General features: G+C 43.4%; 1 protein-coding gene across 1 annotated transcript in view; it reads right to left on the reverse strand.

The window, feature by feature from the left end:
• LOC103212316 (DNA-binding protein RFX2-like) overlaps positions 1–13,611 on the reverse strand; it is a 27,533-nt gene extending 13,922 nt beyond the window's left edge. Inside the window, 5 exon segments of the mRNA XM_007958309.1 lie at positions 4,649–4,672; positions 4,824–5,075; positions 5,893–5,972; positions 9,535–9,624; positions 13,519–13,611. Coding sequence (XP_007956500.1) covers positions 4,649–4,672; positions 4,824–5,075; positions 5,893–5,972; positions 9,535–9,624; positions 13,519–13,611 — 539 coding nt within the window.
• Positions 13,612–13,826: the final 215 nt, after the last annotated feature.

Genomic DNA, 13,826 nt, shown 5'->3' on the forward strand with positions numbered 1-13,826 from the left:
GGGGTCGCTATGAGTCGGAGGCGACTCAACGGCACTTAACAACAACAACAACAGTTTGGACAAGTCATTAGGAAAGACCATTGTCAGAAAGGGATATCATGTTTGGTAAAGTACAGGAAGGTCAGTGAAAATGAGAGAAACCCTCAATTAGATAGACTCACATAAAATCTGCAATGATAGACTCAAACATACCAATGATCACAAAGATGGCACAGAACCAGGCAATGTTTTGGCCTGTTATCCATAAGGTCGTCATGAGTCAGAGCTGACTCAATGGCACCTAACAACAACAACATAAAGCGATAGTAATTAAGACAGTATGGTAAAAAAAAAAAAAAAAAAAACTCACAGACATAGAGATCAAAGGAAGGATAAAAGGATAAACAAATAGAAAATCCTGAAATAGACCCATGTACACGGCCAACTGATTTTTGACAAAAGTGCAAAAGCAAACCAATGGAGAAAGGATAGTCTTTTTTAACAAATGATGCTACAGGAATTGGTTGTTTCAAATACAAAAAAATAAATCTTGACCTAAACCTCACACCTTATACAAAAATTAACTCAAAATAAAACAGATCTAATTGTGAAACATAAAAATATAAAACGTTTTAAAGAAAATATAGGATAAAATCTTCATAACCTGGGGAAAGGCAAAAAGTTCTTATCATGATAGCAGAAGCATGATCCAAAGAAGAAATTTGATAAATTGGACTTGACCAAAATGAAAGAAAATTTTTTCCTCCATAAAATACATTCTTAAGAAAATAAAAAGACATACTAATGACTTGGAGGAAATATTTGCAAATCACATATGTGACAAAGGACCTGTATCCAGAATATGTAAGGAATTCTCAAAACTCAGTAACAAGAAACAAAAAACCTAGTTAAAGTATAGGCTCATGTCTTGACCTTCACCAAAGAACATATAAAAAAACTCACTGCCATCAAGTTGATTCTGCCTCATAGCAACCCCTTTTAGGTTTCCGAGGTGGAATCTCTATGGAAGTGGATTTGCCCCATCTTCCTCCTGCAGAGCTGCTGGTGGATTTGAACTGCCAAGCTACGGGTTAGCAGTCAAATGCCTTAGGCACCACACCACCAGAGTTCCTTAAAGAACATATATGGAAGACAGGTAAGTAAACAATAAGCTGTTAAGCATCATTACTTATAAAGGAAACGCAAATTTAAACCTCCAAGAGAAACTTCTACACACCTTTAAGAATGGCTAAAATGAAAAAAATACTGATTAATACTAAGTGTTGACAATGATGAAGTGGAGCAACTGGAACACTTCTACACTGCTGGAGGGAATGCAAGACGGTACAACCACTTGGGAAAACTATTTGGTAATTTCTTATGAAGTTAAACATATACCTACTATATGAGTCAGCAATCTTACTTGTAGATACTTACCCAAGAAGAGAAAAGCTTTGTCCATAAAAAAACCTGTACATGAATGCTTCTGTCAGTTTGATTCATAACTGCCCCAAACTGAAAGCAAACCAAACCTCCCTCAAGTGGTAAATGGATCAACCAACTGTAGTACACTGCAGTATTATTCAACAACAAAAATGAATGAACTACTGATTAATGCAACAACCTGGATGAATCTCAAACACACTGTATTGAGTAAAAGAAGCCAGTATCAAAAGATTACATGCTCAAACTGGTTATCCATTTGCAGAAAAATGAAACAAGATCCATATCTCACACCATACACAAAAATTAACTCCAGATGGCTTAAAGACTTAAATGTGAAACCTAAAACTATAAAGTTCCTCAAGGAAAAAAATAAGGGCAAATTTAGGGGTCTTAATTTATGGCACAAACAGATTATCAAGCGTAACTCAAAATGCACAAACAGCAGAAGAAAACTAGATGACTGGGACCTTCTAAAGATTAAATTTTTATATTTTTCAAAAGACTTCTCCAAAAGAGTAAAAAGAAAACCTACAGAATGGGAAAAACTATTCACCAACGACAAACCTGACAAGGGACTTATCTCTAAAATTTATATAAAACTCCAACACCTCAACAACAAAAGGATAAACAATCCAATTTAAAAATGGGCAAAAGGCATGAATAGACACTTCATCAAAGAAGATATTCAGAAGGCCAACAAAGACATGCAGAAATGTTCACAATCAGTAGCCATCAAAAAAAAAAACCTCACTGCCGTGGAGTTGGATCATACTCATAGTGACCCCTCCTTGGATTTCCAAGGTGGTATCACTACAGAAGAAGATTACCCAATCTTCTTTCTGAGGAGTGGCTGGTAGATTTGAACCTCCAGCCTTCTAGTTAGCAGTCAAATGCCTTAGGCACTACACCATCAAAACAACAATGAAATGCCATCTCACCCCAGCACTAATAGCAAAGTTCAACAATACAGAAAATAACAAATGCTGGCAAGGATGTGGCGAGATTGGGACTCTCATACATCGCTGGTGGGACTGTAAAATGATACAACCACTGTGGAAATCAGTATGGTGATTCCTTAAAAAGTTGGAATTAGAAATATCATTTGATCCAGCAATCCCATTACTAGATGTTTATCCTAAAGAAGTGAGAGCCAGGACAAGAATAGATATGCACACAACCATGTTAACTGCAGCACTATTTACAATAGCAAAGAGATGGAAACAACCTAAGTGCCCATCAACAGAAGAATGGATAACCAAACTATGGCATATACACACAATGGAATACTATGCAACCCTAAAGAATAATGTACAATCTGCAAAACACCACATAACGTGGATGAACTTAGAGGACATTATGCTGAATGAAATAGGTCAATCACAGAAGGACAAACATTGTATTAGTTCAATATTGTAAAAAGTCAAGGAAAGGTTTATATATGGAAGGAAACTTTCTTTATTGGTTACCAGGGATGGAAGGGAATGGGAAAGAACACTGCTAGATAAGTAGAGACAAGTATTGATTTAGGTGAAGGGAAGGGCAATGTACCAAAAGTGAGTGATCAACATGCTGGCACTAAGGAAGAGGAAGACATAGAGAGGTACATGGGAAGTACAGAAAACAAAGATGAACCTTTCCGCATGTACAGTAGTGCGCTGTCAGTGATGGCAAGCATTGATCTATGGGTGAATAGATGGGTGGACAGGTTGAATGATCAGGTATGTCTAGGCAGGGGGTTGTGAGCCCATGACCATGTATACAGTTGGCAGACAATGTTTCTACATGCATATTTGTATGTCCTGTAACAGTGTCCGGGTGTATAGTAGAGCTGACAAGGAACAATGCTGTGGTGGCTTCTTGGCTACAGCCAGCTACCCTGAGGGAGTAGTTGGACCTATGGGCTCAGGATCATGGTCGTAGGGGACAAGCTCAAATGGTATAACATACTACACAAAAACATTGTTCCACATCCTACTTTGGTGAGCAGCGACTGAGTCTTAAAAGCTTGCAAGTGGCCATATAGATGCAATGATGGGACTCTCCTCATCCAGAGAAAAGAAGAATGAAGAAAACCAAAGATGCATGGAAACAATTCATCCAAGGGACTAGTAGACCACATGATCCTTAGCCTATATGACCATGAGACCAGAAGAACTAGATGATGCCTGGCTATCACTGTCGACCACTTGGAGGGGAATTGGTGCAGGAGATCCTGGATAGAGGTGGTCTGATAGAGCCTGGTGAGACCCCTGAGACTTTTTGGCCCCTAGTCACCCTTCAGGTCTGGAACTGAACTCACTGCTGTGGCTTCCAGCCAAACAAGAGATAGATAGGCATATAGGGTGAACATTTACATCACGTAGATATACTCCTTGGAGCAATCAATTGTAGGAGGACAGAAGGGCAGAAAGAAACAGGGAGATAGCTCCAGGGCTGAGAGTACATGGAAGGGAAGAACACAGCGAAGAGGTAAGTACAGGGACGAAGCGAGAAAACAGCTGTTACATTGTGGGAATTGCAGTCAATGTCATGAAACAAAATGTTATGAACTGCTATATGAGAAATGAATTTGCTCTAAACTTTCACCCAAATCACAATAAAAATTTTTTAAAAAAGATTACATGCTCATTCCATTTATATGACATACTTTAAAAGATAAAACTATCATGATGGAGAACAGATGGGTGGTTGCCCCAGGGGTCATAGGTTGGGGGAAATCATGACTACAAATACCATGAGGGGGTTTTCAGGTAATGGAGTTCTTATTCTTGATTTTGGTCACACAAATCTATCATGTGTGAAAATTCATAGGATTGTATTCCAAAAAGAGTTCATGTCACTCTGCTATTTTAAAAAAATAAAAGTAAAAATGGAAAATAGTTTTCAAAGCAGGTAGGTTTTTAAGCAGGTAAATCATTATTTTGGATAGGAACATGGTGGGAAGAATTGGATATAGGTTTTCTTTAGGGGGGGTACAGTTCTTAAGGGGAATTTCCTCTTATTTAATTCAGTCAAGCTTTTTACATATAGATGGATCAATCTGAGCCTCTAAGAGGTTGGTGATCACATTGATAACACAGAGCAGCAGCAGCATCTTCCAATGATGATGATGCTTCACTCATATTAAAAATTCACAGGACCTGTGACATATGATTCATCCTTCTCTTTTTTTACCAAAGGAGAAACTGAGGTTCAAAGAAGTTGAGAGACACACATGGATCACATGGCCTATCTGAGGCTAGCAGGACTCCAGCTCAGAGCCACCTGACACACAGCAGACAGTCCTCTCCTCCTGTTGCCTCTTACTCACCGGCCCAGCTGCTGTTGCTGTGAGTCTATCATGGTCTACCCCGCTGGCCCCTGAGCAGGGCCTCCTACATACCGTGACTGGCGACGACCGGGACCGGGACTTGTGGGCCAAGGAGTGCCTCGTGCTGTCCATCCCCCCATGGATGAGATAGGCGCCTGCACTGGAGACGATGGGGGTCCCCACAACGTCCATGGCGATGCCCACCATGTTGTGGGAGGGGACCACTGGTGGGGATGAAGCTGCAACAGTCACCTGGGTGCTGCCCGGGGCCTCGAAGTATGATGCAGCACTGCTAGGGGCGTACATCGGGGGCTCATGGTTGTAGGCATAGGACGTCCGTCTGTCAGAAAGAGAGGTCACCATGGAACCCTATCTGGGAAAACTGGAGCCCATGACATAGGGAATATGGGATCATGGCATATAAAACTGCCAGTCAACACAAAAGTTCTACACTATTGTCTCTAGAAGCATTCATGATCATATGCTGACTAATCAAAAACTGTCTCAAAATTTTAAGAGTGAATAAAGGGGTGGCACTTAGGAGTGTCTTTGTGGACACAGACAGTCTAGCACCTTGATTATGGTGCTGTTTACACAAACCTGTAACGCAAAGCCTTCCTGCTGATTCCAATTCATAGCGACTCTATAAGCCAGAGTAGAACTGCCCTATTGGGTTTCAAAGGTTGTAAATCTTTATGGCACATCATTCAAACTGCCACTTCTTTCTCCTGTGGAATGGCTGGTGGGTTTGAATCACTGATACTTAGGTCAGCACCTGATTACTTTAACCACTGCACTGCCAGGGCTCCCACACAAATTTATACTTGGGACAAAATTGCATAGAACTAAACCAGGACCAGTGGCCATCGAGTCAACATCAACTCACGGCAACCCCATGTGTGCCAGAGTAGAACTGTGCTCCACAGGGTTTCTAATGGCTGATTTTTCAGAAGGAGATCACCAGGTCTTTCTTCCTAGGCACCTCTGAGCAGACCTGAAGCTCCAACTTTTGGTTAGTAACTGCGTGCAGTAACCATCTTCACCCCCAGGGGTGCCCATTCAAACTGATAAAGGAGAAGAATTTATTCAAACTCAATGTCAAGTAGAAAGAGGTAGAAGAGTTGAAAAGGAAGGGGCAAGGAAGAAAGAACACGTACATGGCTCCATTCGTGTAGACGGTGTCTCCCCCCTCCACATACTGCACCTGAGCTGGGCAGATGTGCTGGACGGGCTGTACCTGCAATAACATCACACATTCTGTGACTTGGGCAATAGTTGCCTTGGGACGTCTTTCCAGATGATTCAAGCTGAAAATATCTTATACTGCCTTTTATGTACATTTGTTGTTGTTGTTGTTATGTGCCGTCTAGTCGGCCCCGACTCATAGCGACCCCCTCCTTGGGTTTCCGAGGCAGTATCACTACGGAAGTAGATTGCCCATCTTCCTTCTGAGGAGTGGCTGGTGGGTTTGAACCACCAGCCTTCTGGTTAGCAGTCAAGTGCCTTTAGGCACTATGCTACCAGAGCTCCCATGTACATTTAGTAAGTACTAAGTTACAGCTTTCTTTCCCACAGTCAGCCCTTCTAGAAAGAAACTAGGAGAGACAGTACAGTTGTGTGTCACTGGGTCAATTCTGACTCATAGCAACCCTGTATAATGGAGTAGAACTGCCTCGTAGGGTTATCGAGGTTATGCTGTTTACTGGAGCAGATGACCAGGTCTCTCTCCCATGGAGCTGCTGAGTGGGCTTGAACTGCTGACTTTTAGGTTAGCAGCCAAAGACTATACATTCCACATTAAGCCCAAACAGTAACAGAATTGTGAACGAGCCAGTCTTGCTGCTCCTGTTGCCATACAAGTGTCATTTCTGTGAGTAAAGGTTCATTTCTACTGCAGTGCACGAGGGAAGTGAGGTTGGGGGCCCTCATCGGCCTATGTGGGGGCAGGAAACAGAAGGATGGCTCCTGTCCTACGCATGTCTAATGATCTAGGGAATGGAGGGGAAAGACAGCTCGAAGTGGTGAAGTTCCCTTGTCCTGCCCACTCCAGGAGGATTCCCAACAGTCACACCACAGGGCAAAGGGCCTGCTGCCCTTGGGACAGAAGGACCATTCCCCTAGGCCCTTGGAGCATGCACTGCCCATTAGGGCAGAGGGTCAAGCTATTTTCCTCCATGTGCTCCCATCAAACTTCCTGTAGGGGGTCCTGGTGCCCTGTCCCTGGCAGAGGCAGGGGTCCTTGAAGTCATACCTGGGTGTGATGGTTTGAACAGGGGTGGAAGGCAGTGCAGTGCCTGGAGTAGGAAGCTGGAGAGAAGAGTACAAGGGGAAGAATCCCACACCCTCCTGCCTGATACCACCTGAAAGTCAACTCAATGCTCCACAAATGACCCTGGGGGATGCTGGCCCTAGTAGTGGAAGTCCAGGACTCTGTGTGTAGAACCTCAAAATCTTATAGCATAGAAAACCTATTTTCTTTGTAATAACTTGTTTTATTTACTTTGTTGTTGCTGTTGATAGTATACAGAGGAAAGCATACACCAATTCAAACCTTTGTACATATTCAATTCAGCGACATTGACTACATTCTTTGAGTTGTGTAACCATTCTTGTCTTACCAAATTGTTCCTCCCCCATTAACATAAACTCACTGTCCCCAAAACTTCCTGTCTAACCTCTCAAACTGCCATTGTCACTTTGATCCCATAAAGACAGTTCCTTAAAGGAGCACAATACTCAAAGCAGATATTCTTTATTAGTTAATCTCTATCATTGTTTGGTTTGAAGAAGACTTCAGGGGTTTTTCTGGTTTACAGTTTAAAGATTTCCTCAGAGCAACAGCAATAGCTCTAGAAAGTCTCGATTCCATGAAAATTTGAAATGATGTTCTATATTCCCCCCTCCCTTTCAGTCAGGATTCTCCTATAGAATCTTTGATCAAAAATGTCTAATAATGGTAGGTGGGCACCATCCAGTTCTGGGCTCATGGCATAGGAGGCAATTGGTCATGGAGGTAATTTCCTCCTTTTATTCCTAATTCTCCTGCTTTCTAGCAGAGGGACTCTTAATGGACACAAAATTCAGCCTAATTTTAGGGTGAGAAAATTGAAGGCCAAAGCATTGACTATGCCCATATCTAACCATAGCCATCCCTGAAATCCATTACCTGGGGCTGCAGGAAAGCACTGATGCTCATCTGCTATAATACCCATCCATGGTTATACTTCCAAAGTGCACAATTCCCCAGAATAATGCCAGGAGAAAGTTCCAGAAATGCTGGGTGGTGGCCCCAGGGGAGTAAGTCAAAGCCCAGGGGCCAGGGAACATGCGGAGTCACCTGACAGGTCAAAGTTACCCAAAGAGAGAAAGAGCAGGAGCAGGCCTGGCCCAGCCCCCAAGGTTAGGGAATCTTCTGGAGTCACACATTGGCCTGTCTCCCCTCCCTCACAGATGAGTGAGGAAGTAAAACTTTGGCCATGGGCTGAAGGCCCAGTTCCTTGCTGGGTCTGCCTGAACTTTTGCTTTCCATAACCCCACAAATCTTCCCAGTTCTCATCATGCAATCTCATTCTCAGTTCTCTGATGCAGTCGCCAGAAAATCACCTCTAAACCCACCACCAATCTAGGCAGGAGCCCCCTGGAGAGACCCATTCTCTGGTGTTGGACATCAATGTATGACACTTTTGGTTCCTTTTGGAAACGATTAATTTTACTACAGCATCTTACGCAGCAGAGGTCAGACAAATTTGGCCCAGCCACCATTTTTATAAATAAAGCACACAGCCCCAACCACTCATTACTTATCATCTGTGGCTGCTTTCATGGTACAATGGCAGAGTGGAGTGGTTGTGACAGAGACCAGCTGGCCCACAAAGCCAAAAATATTTACTTTCTGGCTACTATAGGAAGGGTTTGTGGGCCTCTGTACAGATCACTCTGACTATATTTAAATTGAGATCGGTGTTATTATTTGGCAGTTTAGCTCAAGCTTTTCAAGTTTTATTCTTCAATAATTTAATTTCAGAAGAGGTACTCATCTGAGGATGCAATGCTTACTTGCATGTGGGTTTGTCTCCCCAGGAGGCTCCAATCCAGAAATCCTTGCTATCAGTCTGTGCTTCTACTCGGTGCCACTAGGTGTTTGCTTGCTCACCAAAAGCTTGCAGAATTTATGGGTGAATGGAAAACCATCAGCTTTCTTGGCTTATTGCAAAAATATCTGCAATAAAAGTTGTTTGCTTTTTTTTCTCATAGCTGCCAGAAGAACCTTCTGGGCAAGGAATTGAAGATATCAAACAAAAAGGAATAGCAATGACAAGGATTTGTTGCTAAGAGACTATTCTGGATTGCTAAGCACTAGCTGCATTCTGATAAGGAGCCCAGGTGGCACACACAGTCGCCTGCTAACTGAAAGGCTGGCAGTCTGCACTGACCCAGCCACTCTGTGGAGAAAGACCTGCTCCAGTAAAGATTACAATTGAGAAAATCATATGGGGAAGAGTACACAGAAAACTTAGTGAGTTTATGTTAACAAGGGAGGGACAATTTGGAAAAGGAAGGTGAGAATGGCTGTACAAAGTGAAGAATATAATCAAGTGCCACTGAACTGTATATGTAGATTGTTGAATTGGCGTATGTCCTGCTGTGTATATGCTCCACAACAACCAATCAATAAAATTAATTATAAAAAAAGAAAGAACCCTATGTGGCTACTCTGTCACATGGGATGGCTATGAGGCTGAGTCTGCTCAACAGCACCTAACAACAACTGAGCTCCAAGTGGGCTGCGCGGTCCTTACCTGCTGCGGCATCTGCTGCACTCTGGGAAGGGAAATCAGCTGCATCTGGGTCCCTTTGGGAGCAGAGCCCGCTGCCTGGACTAACACTCGCTGGAAGGCAAGGGATGAGAAGGACATTTAGACACGTCAGAGCTCCTTCCATAAACACACAGAGGTCACAATCACAGCTACCGCTTGCCGACTGCACTGTTTCTTTGTCACAGGGCTGACAAACAGGTGTGTGAACACTTACGGATTCACCACACACATGTGCAACATACACACATGTACACAAGCATGCACACATATATTCATCTCATGCACTGTGCATACACATACTCACACACTCAGACACACTCCTAGAGACACAAAGACTCACAAAGACACTTACACACACAGAGAAGCATGTGCACACACACGCACACACACACACAGTCCCAGGCAGCTTTTCCTCTATAGTCTACAGCCTAGACTGTGAGGTGTCCCTGGCACGAGGGGAAAACTGCAAGAGAACCATCTGGAGAATTGTGCATACCACCTCCCCGTGAAAAAGTGTACTCTGTGGCACCCCCAGGTTTTCCAGTCCACACTGGACATGTCCCCATTTTACAAATGTTGCCCAGTAACATTTAAGTAACGCCTTACATCCTCAGCATATGGACTTCCAGAATCCAGACTGGCCCCAGGTTTTCTGTCTCCAAGTCCTTAGTTCTTTGCCCACCCTACCCTCTGGTCTCACAAGCCTCCCAGGGTGAGTTGGTTAGTTCTCTTAGAGTACTGATTGTCTGCACAAAGCTATGAAAATGTGATGGATCAAAATGTATCCCAAAGTCAAGAGAGAAGCAGAAAGACTATTTGTTTACTTAAAGCCAGGCTCTGGAATCCATTGACTGTGATCCTGTGATCTTCTGATTTGGACTTTAAATGTTCCTGGTAGCGATAGCTCTAAGGAGCCCTGCTTGGATAGTTAAGCGCTCAACTGCTGGACAGTTCAAACCCACCCAGTTGTTCCACTAGAGAAAAGACCTGGCAATCTGCTCCTGTAATAATTATAAACTAGAAAACCCTACGGGGCAGCTCTACTGTCACACAGGGTCTCCATGAGTCCAAATGGACTTGAGGGCACCTAACAACCATGCTGACTCTGCAATGAATACTTTGTGTTCTAAACAACTCTGAGTTCTCAAACCCCTACTCCCACCACTCTCCCACACTGCCCTCAGGTGTTGAAGGTGTGTAATTAAAATACAAAGGGCAGTATCCCTGGTCTCCACCCACTCATACCAGTAGCACTGACTACCAGCTGTGACAGTATTAATGACACCAGCAAATGGGCATCTATACACCAGTTGAGCTGGGCACTGGGTACTAAGAGAATTTAAGAAGGATCCAGCCCCTCGTGAGTCATAATCAATGATAAAAAGAATACCAATGGTATAAAAACAAATAGGACAAATGAATCAACAATATGGGACCCACCCATACAGTGGAATATTACTCAGCCATAAAAAGGAATGAAGTCCTGTTACATGCCACAACATGATGAACCCTGAAAACACTATGCTGAGTGGGAGAAGCCAGACACACACACAAAAATGTTGTATGATTCCATTTACATGAAATACCACACTAGGCAAATCCATGGGGCTAGAAAGCAGATTTGTGGTTGTCAGGGGCTGGGAGGAAGGGGGTGGGGAGTTATTACTGATTGGACACAAGAGTTTCCTTTTGGGGTGATGAAAATGTTCTGGAACTAGACAGTGGTGATGGTTGCACAACTTAGTGAATGTACTGAATGCCACTGAACTGTACAGTTTAAAAGGGTCACTTTCATGTTACATGAATTTTACCTCAATTATAAATAAATAAATAAATGGGAATATTAAAGATTTACTTTGACATTTGGTATTTTATGACATAACTGTATATAATATTTATATTTGTGTCCAATGTAGTAGCTACTAGGTGTGTAACCATGTGGCTAATTAAATTTAATTAGATTCAAATAAATTTTAAAATCTAGTTCCTTATACACACTAGCCACATTTCAAGTGCTCCAGAGCCCCGGGTGGCTGGGGCTCCCATGTGGACCAGTACAGACACAGACCATTTCCACTAATGCTGTGGCATGTTCCATGGGCAGCGCAGGGCTGAGCATTTATGCATGATAAGCAAGAGCCCACCACAGAGGACCAAGTGAGCAAGACCATCTCCTTCTGGGAAGGAAGTGGCTGGCCAGATGGTGTGCTCCCTATGCAAGCTCCGTGTGGCCTGCAGGCAAAGGGGGCGAGAGCAGGTGGGGAAGGGCCATCTCCTCAGGCAGCTGGGTGAGGAATGGTGGGAAGGTGACGCAGTGTGGAGTAGACATTTCATGCCTGGGGGAGGAGGAGAAGGAGGGAAATAAATGGCTGACCAGGAGGCTGTCAGGGAGATTGGGAGCTGGTAGCATCTGTAGCAGGGATGGGAGCCCAGAAAGCCTCTGAGAGGGGCTACATGGTGGGACCATGAGTGGACATGATGGCATTGGTGGAGACACTGGGACCAGTACTGCTGTGGCTACTAGAGAGAGACATTGAACCCACTCAGGCCCAGGAGGTGCCTGAAAGAGGGGCTTGGGAGGACTGAGAGCAGCAGCAGATAGGCTGAGGTGGACAAGCTCAGTGAGGCCAGGACTTGCTGGCAGAAAAACTGAGTCTGCTCATTAGCTCTTGACATCCTTAGATGGACCTCTAAGACCCCTCCCTCACCATATTTGAAAGAAGGAAAAAGTTAAAGTGATACGCCTGCACATTCTAAATCAAGTAGATTGTTTCTCATAGGTTGCCATCAAGTCAATTCTGACTCACGGCGACCCCATGTGGTATAGAGTAAAACTGGTTTTCTTAGTTGCAATCTTTACAGAAGCAGATCCCCAGGCCTTTCTTCTGCAGTGCCACTGGGTAGGTTCAAACCACCAACTTTTAGGTTAGGTGGTGGTGGTGTGTGCACTCCGGTCGATTCTGATACAGAACAACCCTATAGGACAGGGGGGAACTGCCCCATAGGGTTTCCTAGGCTGTAATCGTTACCAGTAGATTTCCAGGTCTTCCACTGCTGAGTTAGAACCTCCAACTATGCTGAACCACTGCACCACTGGAGTTCTTTCTTTAGGTTAGTAGTCAAAAAGGTGTGAACCTTTTTGCACTACACCCAGATACCTATGCAGTTTCTATGTCTGCCTTTTTAATTCTGCTGAACTTTTTTTTCCCCCTTCATATTTCTTTTTGCCATGTTTCTAATTTTTTAGACCACTGCTGGTGAGTCAAGAGTGGTCACACAGTCACAGGGAATCTCTGGAGACTTCTAAGAGCTCTATTCTGTTTTACGGGATTCTGTCTCAGGTAGCCTTAAGTCACCTATTCTCTGCTTTTGTTTGACTACTTTATGTTTTATTGTAATTCATGATAGAAATCCAGAAGTAGAGAGAGCCTGAATGTGAAGATTCTCTATCTATAAATTTCAAAGAACATAGTCAACTTAATGCGAGATTCAAATTTGCACCAAACACTAAGAATTCTATCTTATTTCTTGTCTTATCCATAATGTATTTCTGGATTACAGGACAATCTCCAAGATACGAGGAAACTTCCATGAAAATATAAGAATAGATCAAACATTTGGAAATGGATAATGGCAATGGTTGCACATGATGAACGTAATTAAAGTCACTAAGCTGTACATGAAAAGAAACATTGCAGTGGCAAATGTTTTGTTATATATATTTTTATCACATACACACACAGAAACACACACACACACAAGACAAGCATAAACTGGTTTATGATTCAGAAGAGCTATTTCTTTTCTAATTCATATCATCTTTTGCTGGGTGGGACTTTTCAGAGAATGTAAAGTCCTCTTTACGGGGGTAGAGTATTCTTTAACACTGGAATGAGTGATTATTCTGTGGGCAGACTGGATGCCCCCTAGAAGAACCTGGGCACCAGGGCTGGGTTGCTCTGTTACCTGCGGCGAGGCGGGCACGGGCTGGGCCCCAGGTCCCGATGGACGCAAAGCCACAGAAGCTGGTGACTCGGATCCACGCACTGAATTCTGCATGCTCAGCTCTAAAGAAAGGTGGAGAGAGATCGAGTGGGGCAAAGTTGAAATTATGAAGCCCAAAATTCAAACAAGTACAAAGATGGGCAAGTGCTAACCCAGTTGCCATGGAGTAGGTTCCAACTCATGGCAACCCTGAGTGTATCAGAGGAGAACTGTGCTACACAGGGTTTTCAATTGCTGGTGATTTGAAAGGAGATCACCAGGCCTTTCTT

Source organism: Orycteropus afer, unplaced genomic scaffold (genome assembly GCF_000298275.1).
Source record: "Orycteropus afer afer isolate SDZICR_OR568_19922 unplaced genomic scaffold, OryAfe1.0 scaffold00919, whole genome shotgun sequence".
In the NCBI taxonomy this organism is placed as follows: Eukaryota; Metazoa; Chordata; class Mammalia; order Tubulidentata; family Orycteropodidae; genus Orycteropus; species Orycteropus afer.